This window comes from Sesamum indicum, linkage group LG3 (assembly GCF_026168435.1).
Source record: "Sesamum indicum cultivar Baizhima isolate 11 linkage group LG3, ASM2616843v1, whole genome shotgun sequence".
Taxonomy (NCBI): Eukaryota; Viridiplantae; Streptophyta; class Magnoliopsida; order Lamiales; family Pedaliaceae; genus Sesamum; species Sesamum indicum.
This window is the reverse complement of record NC_142659.1, coordinates 13943872-13961254: the sequence shown is the minus strand read 5'-3', so window position 1 is coordinate 13961254 and position 17383 is coordinate 13943872. Positions and strand designations below refer to the sequence as shown.

Genomic DNA, 17383 nt, shown 5'->3' with positions numbered 1-17383 from the left:
ATAAAAAGTTATAAAATCACAAATAAATTATAAAATAAAAAATTAGGGATGGCATTAAAAAATTATAAAATATATGAATTAAATTAGTTATTTTTTATAGTTCTATTTGCCTTCAAAATAAAACATTATTCAAATTAGCAGATTGATTATGAACACAAACAATTTATAAAAAATAACAATAAATTTTGGATAAACCCTAAATTTACAAATTGGCATAGTTTTAAGACATTTGATGAAATTAATATACAGAATTTGTGTATTTTAGAAAAAGAAATTAATAAAAAAAGGGTAGGGGTGGGGGGTGGGGGGACTAATGGCAACTTTGGGAATACAAGTGATACTGCAGCCAATGTCGTCATCATCATCTTCGTACCCAAGAAGCACAAAATATTTCTCTCTGCCATATTTCTCAAAGTCTCTCTCTCTCTCTCTGTCATATTTCTCAATGCGAATTCCTTTTCTTCTTCTTCTTCTTCCTTTTTTTGCGATTTTTCGATGATTTCTTAGAATCTTGGGAAGAAATTGTACTAAAGACATCCAAAAAAGAAAAAATCCACAGGTAAAAACCCGAAAAATCGCCGTCCTCTTTCCGGCCATTTTACCCAAAACCACCCTCCATCCTCAATCCCACGTTTTAAGCCTCACCCCTTCATTTTCCGTTTTCTCTATTCATGTTCCGATTCTCACCCAAAAAAACAGAGGAAAGAATAAGGGGGGAAAGATCAGCAGAAAGGGAGTGAAGGGTTATCTTCTTTCACTAATCTATTAAATCTGAAGGGTTTCTGCAGCCTCGATGAAGGAGAGACGGTGAAGTGCGTTCAAGATTCGCCGCCTCTGATTCTGCCCCTACGCAAGGCAGCACCCTTGGGGAAAAAACAGCAACTGAGGTACAACGGAGGTAGCAGGTGGGCTCAATGCAGAGAAATCCAAGAAACGAAAACCCCCCACTGGTAAAACCCCCTACTCACACTCACATGTTTTCTACTGACGAAGTGAGTTTGAATTCGTATGAGATCCATGTTGCTGGAAGAAACGAATTAAAAACCCTTTTATGTGTGATCCTGAATGTATCACCTCTAAGATTGATTTACATCTTATATGTCCAGACACATTAAATCTATGGATACACCTAAATTGTGACTCCTTTTCATATATAAATTCCAAGAAATATTTTATAATCTCTCTAGGTTGTGATTTGTGATGTGGGCCAACAGAAAACCTGCCAGAGATTTATTTCCCTCCAAACACCTTCTTCTTAGCAGTCACCAATTATTAGCATCTCAACATGTGTGTGTGTTTCTTCCGCTTTCTCTTTTCCTTTCCCTTTCTAGAATAATTTTCACATGTTGATTGTTTCTCTGTAGATCTCCAGTAGATTGCCCAGGCTGCAAATGCTTCTGCCCAATGGAGTTTTCTTTAGATGTGAATTCAGTGTGTTCGATGAGTTCTTCAAGAAGATTAAAGGTGAAGCCGACAGGTATTCTATTTTACATTGAAATCTCGATTTCTGCTGTTGTTTTTTGTTCATACTTGAATTAGTTTCTGCATGTAATGCTTAATCTTGGTTGTCTTATACGATGATTCATTTAAAATAAATAAATAATCATAAGCTATGACAAGTTATCGCCCTTGTTGAGGTGTGAAGAGCATTCTTCTGGTCAGTTCTTTTAAGTCCTCATTAGTTGACGAGATATTTCGTCCACTCCTTTCAAGTTCTAATAGTTAGCATTGATATACTAGGTTTTACATAATGCTGGGATTGGTTGGACATTACAATGGTTAACCTGTGAATAGCGCTCTCTTTTGTCAATTATGTTGAGGCTTTTTCCAGAACTCAGGGAAAGTTTTGATGATCTGGCAATTAATACGACTTAGGATAAACATTTCAGTGTGGTTAACCATAGCTAAAAATTTGATATTATTTTAATATTGTGTTCTAACTGTTGAAGTGGTTCCTTTCTCTGATTTGGGTTTCTTATGTTCAACTTTCTTACGTGATAAGCTTTCGATGTTTTCAGCTCATTAGCATGCCTTTTTTGTTTTCCTTTAATAGCTCATATTAATATCCTGATCATTTGGCTGTAGGAACTTGGAATTTCAACAATCCATGAGGGCGATTTAGGAGAAAGCAGAGGACTTGAAAGGGGTGAATGAGGATCTGAAAGGTAGGTAATGTTACAAGTTACAACAATATATAATTCTTGTGTTGTTGTGGGGCACTTGTTTAACTATTTAGAGACTGAGAAATAATGTTGTATGTCAAGTTGGCAGACACTTCCAATGTAAGCTCTGAGATGGTGAAACGGTGAAATGCAGAACAAAAACAGACTATTGAGCAGCTATACAAGCATGTAGATGGTGTTTGGTCGCAGGCTCAAGAAAAACAAAAAAGGTATAAATCATCCTCTTGTGGTTCTACAGTGTCTTCCCAAAGGTGAATTAGCATGGAGTTTGACTTAATTGAAGTACTTCTGGACATATATTTTGTTTTCCCTAAACTCTTTGTTCCTTGTTTTCCTCAACTCTTGGCTACTAAAGGAACTAATACCCATTTTTTATTTGTCTATAACTAGAACAGTCAGTGTTGAAACATAATCTATACTCCTATTTTTCTTCCACAGAGCACAACATTCTCTACTTACAAAATGCAAAAACACACTAGAAAAAGAGAACAGACTGAGAGTCGTCTTCATTCTTTAGTCCAGGACCTTAACCTTGGACTGGACAGTGTTACCTTAGTTTACATGTAACTATATTACTGATGCAGGAACATTATTTACATATAGTTTGCTATTATGCTTCATACTGGCACGGTATCTGTGGTGTCGACTAGAACAATGTATAAGAAATTAATAAATAAATAATACTTATATTTTTTTCCTTTAAAAAACTAGAGAAGCAATTTCAGAAATTAAAATTTAAAGAATATGTAGTAACTCTATATACTATACTAAAGTAAAGCATATAGTTTAATTAGTGAACCATAGCATACTTTGATCAATAAACAAATAATAAATATATGAAAAGTGATGACTTCAATTTACATTAATACTTAATTAAAGAACATAGAGTACATATTTACATTACATAATATCAGAATCAAAGACAAGAAAAGAAAAGGAAAAACAGAGTAAGTCTATGAAGAAAAGAAAGAAATAACAAAATTGAAAAGAAAACGAGAAGCCAAAAAGAACAGAAAGTATCATGAGAAAGTAGTTGCAACACAAGAAAAAAGAAAGAAAACGTACTTGGTGGCAGCACAGGAAATAAGCAACAGTACCTGTTGTTCCTTATTTTTTTAATTTTTCTTTTATAAAATTTTGATGGGCCCAGACCTAGAAAGGCCTAGGCTCACAAAGGCGCGCCTGGCTCGCGCCTCGGCAACAGGCTGAATGGTGCCTAGGTGTTGCCATGGACGAAGGCTAGCGCCACAGGCTAAGAATGGCGAGAGGCTTGCGCCTTTGGCCATGGCACGTGCCATTAACTACTATGTTCTTCTCTCTACACAGATATCTTGTTTGCATTTTCTATTTTATTTATTCAAGTAGGTGAACATATGCGCCTTCAACATGTTTATGAGGCATGACATTAATTTTTTATGATTTTGCTTCCAGAGTTGGTGGATAATATATGTTTCACATATATACAGTTGTGGTTCACCCATAGCCCAGCTCCTTATCATGGTTCGACTAAGGACAACGCGCCCAAATGGAAGGCTTCTGCCAGCACACCCCCCCCCCCGGTTGTTGCCTCCACCTCCGCTACCGTCTGTCGAGTAGACCTTGACACCATCCCACATTTCAGGAACATGTTTTCTTTCTTTTTACTTTTCATTTCCTTATTTCTGTGGGACTGCATGCATACATTTAGGACAATATATGTGCTGGGTGTGGGGGAGGTATGTTGTGCTTCTGCTTGTGAGGTTATTGATTTTTTGGGAGGTGGTTGGATAGTCATTTTAGAATGATTCTTTCAAAATTGGTTGTGTTGTTGAAAATCTGAATGTTGAAATTTGAATTGATGTGTTGGAATATGGATGTGTGGGGATTGAAAATGTTTAATTGGGGATTGACAATTTTGATTTGAACACGGAAACTTGTGAAAGAAGTTCGTGTGTCTTGAGAAAAATATGTGAATTATCCAGCAGTCGCTGTTCAATTTTCAAATTGTTGTCTTGTGATATCCCGTACATTAATAGAATTTTTTGGTATAAGTAGAGGTAAGTAGGAGAAACTAGCACTAGTGGCATATTAAAAAAAATGTGTGAAGTGTGTTCCATTGACTGCATCAAATAAACGATGTTCAAGAATCAACACAAAAGCCCTTTGTGTGAGCTTTTGAACCAAAGCACTACCATTTAAACAGTGCTTCTACATTTCTTTTGATTGAGGGCATCAAACTTAGTATGTTCATTCTAGAACTTGCTTGTGTAATACATTTTGAGACCACAATCTTCTAAGATTGGTGTATGAAAGTGATAAGGGCACTTAGGAGTAACATTATAAGCCGAATTATCCCCTTCTTGGTTATCTCCTGAAGTGATTTTTGAACCCATTCAATGGGATGATGTTGGCTTGTTTGCTTGTATGACATGAAAATGAGTGAATTAAATGATTCAAGTTGTATACTGGGGACGCATTGCTAGCCCCAAGGAAAAGAAATAAAAGAGCAAAGAGGAAATGAAAAAAAAAAGAAGAAAAAAAAGAAGAAAAGAAGAAGGAAAAAAAGAAGAAAAGAAGAAGGAAAAAAAAAGAAAAAAGAAGAAACAAAAGAAGAAAAAAAGAAAATATTCTGAAAAAGAAAGAGATTCAGAAACAGAAAACAAAACAATTTGAGGAGTTTGATTGTTCAAACCGCTTGAATCGAGTTGAAGGAGAATGAGCTTTGAAGGATAAGCAACTAGGTTGGCATCGTCCTTTGAATTCATAAGCCACGATTCGACCTATTCTTTACCACACCTTGTCCTAAGCCCCATTACAACCCATGCAAAGACCCTTTGATTCATGCATTAATTTGCATTTTGTTGGTGGTGGAGATTTGATTCACAAGCAAGCCTATGGTAATGACATACTATGTATTGATTTGAGTGGAACCCAAATTCTTAAACATTTTATGAGTGATTAGAGTGACACGCGAATTCTTAAACACTTTATGAGTGATTAGAGAGACACCCTTGTGAGTGTGTTGAGACTTGTTTCATTTAATTTTGATAAAGTCAATGGGATACTTGTGTGTTGAATGTTGTGCTACAAGTGATTGTTTCTCAGTATTGCTATCTCTTCTTAAACTATTAAGTTATATTAGTGTAGGAGATATACTTGACTGAAATGAAATGAAATTTGACAATTGCTACTTGGATAATTTGTGTATTTGGATTGAGAAATGTTTGAGGGCAAGCATGGTTTTGGTGTGCGGGAATCTATTAAAATATATTTTAACCTTCTATTCATGCTTATTTTGAGTTATTGGAAAGGATTTTGGTGCGTAGGTTAGTGATGTTAAGATACCCCAAGTTTCTGAAAGATGGGAGTGTAATGTAGGTGATACTTTTTTACACATCACAGTTGGAAGTTACAGGATTCAGAGTCAGCTCTTGTGTTATTTTGTTGGGTGGTTTTTTGTCTAAAGTTCAGAGATAGCATGTCAATTATAATTATACTTATTGTTGTCTGTTGTCTTTTGTCTCTTCCTAATAATTGCTTCTCTAAAGGGGTCAAGAGAAGTCATCACGTATCAAATATTACTTTACTCTTGTTTTGTCAATCTGGAGTCGTCATGTAGTAGCATTTTATTCATGTGAAGCAGTAAGGTGGAGTTAATCTTAATTTCTTAAATTTGCTGCACAAAGAGGAACTGTATTGGATTACATTAGAATATTGAAACCGTTATGGTCTTCTTTATCACCAGAACCGAGATTGATGTGCTTGGATGATATGTTAAAAATGTCTGTGCGATATTTGGGAATGCATATGCTAAAATCTTTCAATTGACAGTCTAGAGACTTAATGGGAATGGCAGTCTGAGTGGGAATGGCATGTGTGAAGTCTTGGAGAACTTTGTAGTCTATTTTTCCAGCATAAAGACAAAAGGTAACTTTCCTGCATGGTATTTTTCTGCACTTTGGCATGTGAATTGTTTCTGTTCATCAGCTTACACATTTGCTACCCGACTTTTTGAATTTGTTCCATGTGCTGAAACTTTGTTGTTGCTCTCTATTCTTGAGCTTTTGGTGCATTGGTTACATATTCAGCCAAATATAACCTTGTAAGGATATTAGGTAGTTCCGAAAAGAGTCTGAGAATGTAAGATGATGAATGCTAGGTTGTTCTAAAAAGAGTATCTTTTCCTCCTTTCCCTTGATACATTGTAAAACTCTTAAAAATATTTTCTATCTTTTTTTACATCATGATTTTTTCATAGTTTCATTTTGATATATGCCTTATTAATTAATATGACATGTAAACTTAGAAAACTTATGTGATAGACACTGTGCTCTTGATTTGACTATTGTATACTAAGCTTTAGGTATGATGGATTTGATTGTCTATACGATGCTGCAAGATGCATAATCATGATAGTGACTTGTTTGATTATACATAATATCATTTGGGTCAGCTCAAGGTTAAGATAGCAAAACTGAGGACGCAATTGTGGGAGCCCCCAAAAGTATGCAACTTCTTTGATTTCTTCTTGTTGTGTCAATACGTTAATGGTTGCTTGCATAGAAAATTATTCTAATAGATTCATCTTCCAAAATTCTTTTCAATTATAATAATTCAATCCTTTTAAGTGCTTCTGTATTCTGATAATTCTTCTAGTGGAGTTGGGAGGGTTTTGAAGTTACCAATTGTTGCCATGGACGTGTTCCCCTGATAGGCTCCCCAGGTTGGCCATGTCATTACTTTAAGAATTATGTGTTGGAAAAAGCGAGAAAATTAGAATCCAAAAGAATGACTGAATTTTGTCTTGTTCACATGATTTTGCTAACAGAGGATGTTTCGAACCAACAATTAACTAATTGGCTTTTGGTTGATCGTGGTTGTTCTCTCATTTTGTACTAGTGCCATTTCTTTAGCTACCATGTCTTTCTTGGTCTGTTCTTGGGATTAAGGATTTTTCCTTTTAAGGTTATTGACATGTAAAATCGTTCTTTTTATGTGGTATTCTTATTGGTGTTCTGAAGATATTTTGCAATTGTTACTTCCCAGTGTTGGAAAATCAGCACTTTTGACTATGTTGACGGGAACTCATTCAGAAGCCCCATCATATGAGTTCACCACACTAACTTGTTCACTACAATGATGCTAAAATACAGCTCCTTGACGTTCCTGGAGTTATAAAGGAGCATCTGAAGGAAAGGGGCATGGTACCAAGGTAAAGGTTTCGACTATAATAAATGATAAACTAGATGTGATGCTTGGTGAAACTGACTTGGCTTTTGGAGGATATTATATGCCTTAAAGGAACTTCTTGAGTGTGGTTTCAGGTTATCGCAGTCGCCAGATCAGCACATCTTGTGTTGATGGTTCTGGATGCTTCCAAAGTAAGTGGTAGTGTTGTCAGTTTCTATTGGATGATTGAAAAAGTTCTGTTTGAATGTTTGTAACAGTTTGCATGTCACACCCAATCACTAGCTTCCTTCGTTTATATGTTAGTACTTGTGTGTGTATTGTCCATACATACTTTTACATGCCATGATTAACAAGAAAGGAAATGGGGGATGGCCTGGACCAAGATCTAAAGTAACTGCTAATACTTCTGCTTTTTCCCTTCCAGACACACAAAAAGCACTTCCTTCGACGGTTTTCTCACGGGGAACTAATAGAATAGACTGGCTTGTGAGAGACTCCTTCTCATGCTACTTCTTGATAATGGTACAGTCCGTTCAACCCCTTTGGGGAGATCAATAATACATTATGTTCCAAACAGAAGAAATATACCTAAGAACAACATTAGCGTTCAATTTCAATGCCAATATCTTATGATTACTGTCTGTTGATGCCTTTCAAAGTTTCACTGTAATTTATGATGTCAGAAAAAGTCTTTGACCCCATTAGTTGTTTGTGTGGTTATATTAATCTGAATTCTTCTTTGTTCTGGCTCACTTACATTGCCTCTGCTAATGTTGCCTTGACATTGAAGGAGAAATTATTTAATATTTGCTTGAAGTTAAGAAAAGAATTTCTTATATTTGGTATTGACAGTAATTTGGTTAGTTTTGTCTGTTTCTGATCTTCCAAATTTCGTGATTGGCATGTTTTTTAGGTTCTGTGCCAATTTACATACACATAATTACTTTTATGCGGTGCTTTTGGTAAGTAATTTCTAATATGCTATATTTTGATTAGTTATGTAGCTTTAATTCTAATATTTTCCGTGGCTCAATGATCATGAAATTTCTAGAGTGAAGGGCATCGACAAATCTTAACAAGGAAATTGGAAGTTGTATGTTGCGCTTAAAGAAAAGACCACCTTCGTTGCCTTTTGTTCTTTTGTCACTTTCTCTTGGTACTTGTTTAAAACACGAGTAAGGTTTGTAACCTTACCTAATAAGAGTTTTGAGTTTGGACTCTTTGCGGTTAGATCTACAAAAGTTATATTTAGGTAATATTGTCCTTAAAGACTTCGTAGGGAATGGAACCAGTTGCTGAATGGAAGGAGGGAACAGAACCTTTTCCTTTGTGAGAACATTGTGTTGTGGATGCTAGAATGTTCCAGAAAGAATATCTTTTCCTCCTTCCTCCCATACATTGTAAAACTCTTAAAAGCATGAGTCTTTTCTATCTTTTTCACATCATAATTTTTCGATGTTTTCATTCTTCTAGATGCTTATTAATTAAAATTACATGTAAACTTAGCAATCTTATTTTGTAGAATGAATCTGCTTGTCTGGTAGATAGTGTGCTCTTGCATGCTTGGACTCAGGTCGAAGTTCCTCGCTTTTACAACCCTTTGACAACAGCATTGTAACCATGTGGTAAGACTTGATGAATACAGTTGCTGAAGGAGGGAACAAAACCTTCCAGTGAAAACAGTTGCTGATAAACTTGCCAGGGAATGAAATAGTTGCTCAATGAAGGAGGAGGCAAACCTTTGGGCTCCAGTCAATAAGGATTCATTTTACACGGTGAGAACATCATAGCTTGCCAGGGAATGAAAACATTTGCTGAATGAAGGAGGGAACACAATGTTCCGGTGCCAATCAACAAGGATTCACTTTACACGGTGAGAATGTTTTGTTATCTCTCTTTCTCATCTTAATTGGATTAATCAACAAATTGGAATTTTCATTTATTGTGTTATTTTCTTACCATTCGTTTTGGTTTTGCTTAAAGCCTATTGAGCAGAAGCCAAGGAAGTTCAACCCATTGGTTACATTATTGTATTTACTTGTTTTAAATTTTATTTGTATTTTTGAGAGGCACTTCTAATACAAGAAGATTGATAATTTTTTATTGGTGATTTTATAATATTTATTCTTTAGTAGGTTTTGTTATTTATGAAATTTTTAGCCTTAACATTTTATGTTTGTGGTTCATGCACGATTTTATAGTCAAACGTTATCATATGTAGGCTAATAGGGTTTTTTTTTATAAAGCATATTTAGTATTATTTGCCTTTTTATTATGTTTCGATTGACATAGAAAGTGGAATGATAAATAGTCTTTTTAGTTAGAACTACAAAAGTTTTATTTGGATAATACTGTACTTCTATAACTATTTGTCATTTATTATCAAAAGTGGTCGTTAAGGTTATAAATGTCTTTTGACACTTTTATAGATGTCTATTAAAGGAACTTATAAAAGCTTCTTTTTCTATTAACACTTTGTTTTTTGACAAACTTTTATTTATTATTAAAAGGAGTATTAGGTTATCATTCACGATATTTATAGTTATAAATTACTTGATTTTAATTGATCAGAATATTGTTCATTACTCAGTGCTGGATGGAGTACCAGAAATATTGTTCACCACTACAGTTCGGGGAACTGTACGAGTCATACGAGAAATTTTGGATGAGATGTAGGCGGATCAAGTAACTAAATTTTAATATTATTCGTATATTTATACCGTGAATTAAATTCATATTAATTTACATCTTTGTTTTTATTACAGTACATATGGCAGCCGTATGACATGGACTCGGATGTCATTATGGCTTACGCCGATGAATTCAACCCCCAGTTGTGGAGGTCATCCGTTCCGTTGATATTCTACAAAATAGTTGAAATGCATCGTCCCGAACGAGTTGTTCGCCAATTCGGGATGAGGTAGAATGTACTAGAATCGACGGATACCCGTGATATGAGCCTCCATCAGATTTCCCGTAAAAATCACGCGGGCGCAGATTGGTCTCTGCAACACATACAATACATCACTAGATGGCAAAGACGATATGACACGGTTGTACATAGGCCACTCATTTCTAATAGAAGACAAAACGAGGTTATTGGGAGTGGTACTACAACATAACAAGAAATTTCGTGTCGTCATCTAATGATAGATGTGTGGAAAGCGGGTACCAACCTGGAGAAGCACCTATGTTGCAAGTTGTGGTACGTTATTATATAATATTACATATTTTATTTTATATATATTTTTAACAACACAAGGCTAATTATTTTTCTACACTTTTCAGGCAAATGAGGTGAATGCCCTTGAAACTTTATGTCGATCTAGACCACCAAATATCGAAAGATATAGTCAATTGGTGGATAGATTTGAGCATGGGTTACATATTATCAAAGAGGCTATAACCCAACAGCCACAACAAATTGCTTCTCCATCCGATGATGCTCCCACAACATCCCACAGGCAAAGAAGAAGTTCTAGCCGAATGTAAACTGGTTCAGTTGAACGTCATGATATTGGGGTGGATATAGCTGGTCCTTCTACAGTATATCCACCTCAAGATTATTACGTACCTCAACCGCCTCAAGATTATTATATGCCTCAACCATCTCAAGGTGATTGGTTTCAATCGACTCCATATATGTCAAATCAAACACAAGATTTTTCTCTTGACCTTGGTCTTGATTTTAATCAACTATATACACAAGGATATAATATTTCACCAATTCCATTTCCATCATTTGGTGCATATCGTGACAATGTGGAGTCAAGTTCTGAAACATCAAGTCGGTTTGTTGGTGAAGAAAATGAGGCGCAAAATGAGCCAGTTCAAAATGTGGGCGAGGAAATTAGAAGACCTCGACGTCAACGCCACAGACGACATTGTGGAACGGGTGGACATTTTTGATATTTGTAATTGTATACATTTAATGTAATCTTTTACAATTGTACAAAATAAATAACTATTACATTTGTACCCTTAATTGTAATTTTTTAAGTTAATGCAATGTTAATTTTATTAATTTTGGATTTTAGTATATTGTTAAACTTAATTATATATAAATTAAATTATATAATAATAATTTAAACGAAAAAAAAAAGCAGAATTCCCAAGTCGGGATTCAGGATCCCGACTTGGGGAATTTTGCATTTTTTGGCATTAATTTAATGACGAGTCGCGATTTGAAATCGCGACTCGTCATGTTTGTGTTATTATTTTAAAAAAAATTATAATAAAATAATTTTTTTTTTATAATAAAAAAATAATTAACTCAGAGTTTGTGTATTTTACAAAAAGAAATTAATAAAAAAAAGGGTGTGGGGGTGGGGGGGCTAATGGCAACTTTGGGAATACAAGTGATACTGCAGCCAATGTCGTCATCATCATCTTCGTACCCAAGAAGCACAAACCATTTCTCTCTGTCATATTTCTCAAAGTCTCTCTCTCTCTCTCTCTCTCTGTCATATTTCTCAATGAAAATTCCTTTTCTTCTTCTTCTTCCCCTTTTTTGCGATTTTCGATGATTTCTTAGAATCTTGGGAAGAAATTGTACTAAAGATATCCAAAAAAGAAAAAATCCACGGGTAAAAACCCTAAAAATCGTCGTCCTCTTTCCGGCCATTTTACCCAAAACCACCGTCCATCCTCAATCCCACGTTTTAAGCCTCACCCCTTCATTTTCCATTTCCTGTATTCATGTTCCGATTCTCACCCAAAAAAACAGAGAAAAGAATAAGGGGGGAAAGATCAGCAGAAAGGGAGTGAAGGGTTATCTTCTTTCACTAATCTATTAAATCTGAAGGGTTTCTGCAGCCTCGATGAAGGAGAGACGGTGAAGTGCGTGCAAGATTCGCCGCCTCTGATTCTGCACCTACGCAAGGCAGCACTGTTGGGGAAAAAACAACGACTGAGGTACAACGGAGGTAGCAGGTGGGCTCAATGCAGAGAAATCCATGAAAGGAAAACCCCACTGGTAAAACCCCTACTCACACTCACTTGTTTTCTACTGATGAAGTGAGTTTGAATTCGTATAAGATCCATGTTGCTGGAAGAAACTTATTAAAAACCCTTTTATGTGTGATCCTGAATGTATCACCTCTAAGATTGATTTACAGCTTATATGTCCAGACACATTAAATCTATGGATACACCTAAATTGTGACTCCTTTTCATATATAAATTCCAAGAAATATTTTATAATCTCTCTAGGTTGTGATTTGTGATGTGGGCCAACAGAAAACTTGCCAGAGATTTATTCCCCTCCAAACACCTTCTTCTTAGCAGTCACCAATTATTAGCATCTCAACATGTGTGTGTGTTTCTTCCGCTTTCTCTTTTCCTTTCCCTTTCTAAAATAATTTTCACATGTTGATTGTTTCTCTGTAGATCTCCAGTAGATTGCCCAGGCTGCAAATGCTTCTGCCCAATGGAGTTTTCTTTAGATGTGAATTCAGTGTGTTCGATGAGTTCTTCAAGAAGATTAAAGGTGAAGCCGACAGGTATTCTCTTTTACATTGAAGTCTCGATTTCTGCTGTTGTTTTCGTTCATACTTGAATTAGTTTCTGCATGTCATGCTTAATCTTGGTTGTCTTATACGATGATTCATTTAAAATAAATAAATAATCATAAGCTATGACACGTTATCGCCCTTGTTGAGGTGTGAAGAGCATTCTTTCTGGTGAGTTCTTTTAAGTCCTCATTAGTTGACGAGATATTTCCTCCATTCCTTTCAAGTTCTAATAGTTAGCATTGATATAATGGGTTTTACATAATGTTGGGATTGGTTGGACATAACAATGGTTAACCTGTGAATAGCTCTCTCTTTTGTCAATTATGTTGAAGCTTTTTTCCGGAACTCAAGGAAAGTTTTGATGCTCTGGCAACTAATATGACTTAGGATAGACATTTCAATGTGGTTAACCATAGCTAAAAATTTCATATTATATTAATCTTGTGTTCTAATTGTTGAAGTTGTTCCTTTCTCTGATTTGGGTTTAATGTTCAACTTTCTTACGTGATAAGCTTTCGATGTTTTCAGCTCATTGGCATGCCTTTTTTTGTTTTTCTTTAGTAGCTCATATTAATATCCTGATCATTTGGCTGTAGGAACCGGGAATTTCAACAATCCATGAGGGAGATTACGGAGAAAGCAAAGGACTTGAAAGGGGTGAATGAGGATCTGAAAGCTAGGTAATGTTACAAGTTACAACAATATATAATCGTTGTGTTGTTGTAGGCACTTGTTTAACTATTTAGAAACTGAGAAATAATGTTGTATGTCAAGGCTAGCAGACACTTCCAATGTGAGCTCTGAGATGGTGAAATGCAGAACAAAAACAGACTACTGAGCAGCTGTACAAGCATGTAGAAGGTGTTTGGTCGCAGGCTCAAGAAAAACAAAAAAGGTATAAATCATCCTCTAGTGGTTCTACATTGTCTTCCCAAAGTTGAATTAGCAATATGGAGTTTGACTTAATTGAAGTACTTCTGGACATATATTTTGTTTTCCCTAACTCTTTGCTCCTTGTTTTCCCCAACTCTTTGCTACTAAAGGAACTAATTAAAATTTCTGGGTACCTTTTTCTGGTTAGAGTGTTGCTACTTGCATTAATATATTTTTAATGCATTATTCATATCTTTGGCATCCAACCTAAAGAAGAATTGGATAATTTTTCATTTGTCTATAACTAGAACAGTCATTGCTGAAACATAATCTATTCTCCTATTTTTCTTCCACAGAGCACAACATTCTCTACTTATAAATAATGCAAAAACACACTTGAAAAACAGAACAGACTAAGAGTCGTCTTCATTCTCTAGTCCAAGACCTTAACCTTGGACTGGACAGTGTTACCTTGGTTTACATGTAACTATATTAGTGATGTAGGAACACTATTTACATATAGTTTGCTATTATGCTTCATACTGGCACGGTATCTGTGGTGTCAGCTGCTTCTAGATGTATATTACACGAGTATGATAATTTTGACTCTAAAGTTGTGTAAACCACACGTATGCAATATGTTATTCTATTACGAAGAAAAAAAGAATTGGGATAAGTTTTGAATTAGCTATAACTGGAGCACTCGTTTCTGATACATACTCCTATTTTTCTTCCACGGTACACAACATTCTCTACTTACAAATATGCAAAAAAACACACTAGAAAAAGACAACAAACTGAGAGTCATCTTCATTCTTTAGTTCAGGACTTTAGCTTCGACTGGGCCGTGTTTCCTTGGTTTACATGTAACTGTATTAGTGATGCAGGAACATTATATACATATAGTTTGCTATTATGCTTCAAACTGGCTCGGTATCTGTGGTCAACTGCTTGTAGATGTGTTTTACACAAGAATGCTAATGTTTGAGTCTAAAGTTGTGCATGAACCACAAGTATTCAATATGTTATGTCTATTTTAATGTAAATAAGCTTGCATTGTATGGTTAGAGATTCTTCTATGTATTTTTTTTAATAATGGATAAGATTTAAAATTAAATTTAAATTCTATCTCCTTATTTTAAATTAAACCTTTCACTATGTTTTAGGTTCATAATGTGGGGTAAAAATGCAGTTCACAGCCTAAATTATCTTGGTTAAATCAAATGATTGATAAATTTAAAATTTTTAATTCCATTATCATATTTTAAAAAAAAATCATGATGATTCTCATTTTACTTTTAGAGAATAGTATATGCTTATCTATATTAATAAAAATTAATAATTAATATAATTCGATTCAAAATATTAGGCAATCAAATGAGGTAATATATGTATTGTTGAAGCCTTATTATGATTTATTAATGGAGTCCTTGAGGGTATAAATGTTGTTTCACACTTCTATCTATTAAAGGAGTTTAGGATTATTAAATAGTTCATTATTCTATTAAAGCTTTGTTTTTCAAAATTTTTTTATTTATTATTATAAAGATATTAAGTCATCATTCACGGTTTTTATGCATAATATAGATATAGAGAACTTGATTTTAATTGATCAAAATACTATTCATTACTTAATGTTGGATCTAGTATCAGGTGGATGTAATCCTTTTAATTTTTTGATGGCTCCTTTATGTATTTTATTATTACGGCCAGCACGTTTCTTCTTCTCCATATTAGTTTATGGCACATGGTGCACACTGGCGCCAAGGGCTCCTGGAGCTGCGCCGTTCGCCATTTGGACTAGAACAATGTATAAGAAATTAAAATAAATAATAATACTTATATTTTTTTCCTTTAAAAAACTAGAGAAGCAATTTCAGAAATTAAAATTTAAAGAATATGTAGTAACTCTATATACTATACTAAAGTAAAGCATATAGTTTAATTAGTGAACCATAGCATACTTTGATCAATAAACAAATAATAAATATATGAAAAGTGATGACTTCAATTTACATTAATACTTAATTAAAGAACATAGAGTACATAGTTACATTACATAGTATCAGAATCAAAGACAAGAAAAGGAAAAACAGAGTAAGTCTATGAAGAAAAGAAAAGAAAGAAATAAGAAAATTGAAAACAAACGAGAAGCCAAAAAGAAGAACAGAAAGCATCATGAGAAAGTAGCAGCAACACAAGTAAAAAGAAAGAAAACATAATTGGTGGCGGCACAGGGAATAAGAAACAGTGCCTGTTGTTCCTTATTTTTTTAATTTCTTTTATAAAATTTTGATGGGCCCAGACCTAAAAAGTCCTAGGCTCACAAAGGCGCACTGAGAGCGCCTCGGCAATAGCCCGAATGGTGCCCAGGCGTCACCATGGCAACGCGTGGATGAAGGCCAGCGCCACAGGCCAAGAATGGCGAGAGGCTTGTGCCTTTGGCCATGGCGCGCGCCATTAACTACCATGTTCTTCTCTCTACACAGATATCTTGTTAGCATTTTCTATTTTGTTGCTTTTGCTTACATAATTAAATATCTATACAAGTAGGTGAATATATCCTTCAACATGTTTATGAGGCATGACATTAATTTTTTTTTGCTTTCAGGAGTTGGTGGATAATATATTTGTCACATATACACACTTGCGGTTCACCCATAGCCCAACTCCTTATCATGGTTCGACTAAGGACAACGGGCCCAAATGGAAGGCTTCTGCCAGCACACCCCCCGTTGTTGCCTCCGCTACTGTCTGTCGAGTAGACCTCGACACCATCCCACATTTCAGGAACATGTTTTCTTTCTTTTTATTATTCATTTTTCCTTATTTCTGTGGGTCTGCATGCATACACTGAGGAAAATATATGTGTTGGGTGTGGGGGTGGTATGTTGTGCTTTCTGCTTGTGAAGTTGTGATTGATTTTTCGGGAGGTGGTTGGATAGTCATTATACAACAATTCTTGTGAAATTGGTTGTGTTGTTGAAAATTTGAATGTTGAAATTTGAATTCATGTGTGGGAATATGGATGTGTGGGGATTGAAAATGTTTAATTGGGGTTGACAATTTTAATTGAACACCGAAACTTGTGAAGTAAGTTAGTTTGTCTTGAGAAAAATATGTGAATTATGCTGCAGTAGTTGTTGAATTTTCAGATTGTTGTCTTGTGATATCCCTTACATTAATAGAATTTTTTGGTATAAGTTGACATAAGTAGGAGAAACTAGCACCAGTGGCATATTAAAAAAAAATGTGTGAAGTGTGTTCCATTGACTGCATCAAATGAATGATGTTCAAGAATCAACACAAAAGCCCTTTGTGTGAGATTTTGAACCAAAGCACTTCCATTTAAACAGTGCTTCTACATTTCTTTTGATTGAGGGCATCAAACTTAGTATGTTCATTCTAGAACTTGCTTGTGTAATACATTTTGAGACCACAATCTTCTAAGATTGGTGTATGAAAGTGATAAGGGCACTTAGGAGTAACCCATTGACCTAAAAATAACCTACCTTGAATTCAACCATAGAAACATCATTTGAGCCTTGGCTTTTCTTTTCCTGATTAAACCATGTCATAAGCCGAATTATCCCCTTCTTGGTTATTTCCTGAAGTGATTTTTGAACCCATTCGAGGGGATGATGT

At 35.0% G+C, this 17383-nt stretch overlaps 1 protein-coding gene across 26 annotated transcripts; it reads left to right on the top strand.

The window, feature by feature from the left end:
- The first annotated feature begins 344 nt into the window (after positions 1–344).
- LOC105179727 (mitochondrial import inner membrane translocase subunit TIM44-2-like) lies at positions 345–16749 on the top strand. Of its 26 annotated transcripts, none has more exons than XR_016064638.1 (12): positions 351–950; positions 1365–1477; positions 2086–2165; positions 2265–2392; positions 3615–6089; positions 7209–7374; positions 7487–7543; positions 8875–8977; positions 9055–9225; positions 9943–10037; positions 10118–10557; positions 10641–11376. XR_016064638.1 is itself a non-coding variant. In XM_088878541.1 (10 exons), the coding sequence occupies exons 7-9, from the start codon at positions 12768–12770 to the stop codon at positions 13701–13703; spliced, it is 234 nt and encodes a 77-aa protein (XP_088734667.1). In that variant the 5' UTR covers positions 345–950; positions 1365–1477; positions 2086–2165; positions 2265–2392; positions 3615–6089; positions 7209–9225; positions 12741–12767; the 3' UTR covers positions 13704–13760; positions 16350–16749. The 26 variants fall into 26 exon arrangements, 2 of the variants coding, with proteins under 2 accessions (XP_088734667.1, XP_088734668.1); XR_002286380.2 differs by lacking the exon at positions 8875–8977 and adding an exon at positions 7777–7874 and having other exon boundaries at positions 8998–9225; XR_016064623.1 differs by adding an exon at positions 7777–7874 and having other exon boundaries at positions 8875–9225.
- Positions 16750–17383: the final 634 nt, after the last annotated feature.

Coding starts and splice junctions, on each gene's coding strand:
- LOC105179727 (XM_088878541.1), top strand. CDS start 12,768: ATGCTTCTGCCCAATGGAGTTTTCTTTAGATGTGAATTCAGTGTGTTC. Junction 12,854..13,461: donor ATTAAAGGTGAAGCCGACAG/GTATTCTCTTTT, acceptor ATTTGGCTGTAG/GAACCGGGAATTTCAACAAT. Junction 13,546..13,639: donor AATGAGGATCTGAAAGCTAG/GTAATGTTACAA, acceptor TTGTATGTCAAG/GCTAGCAGACACTTCCAATG.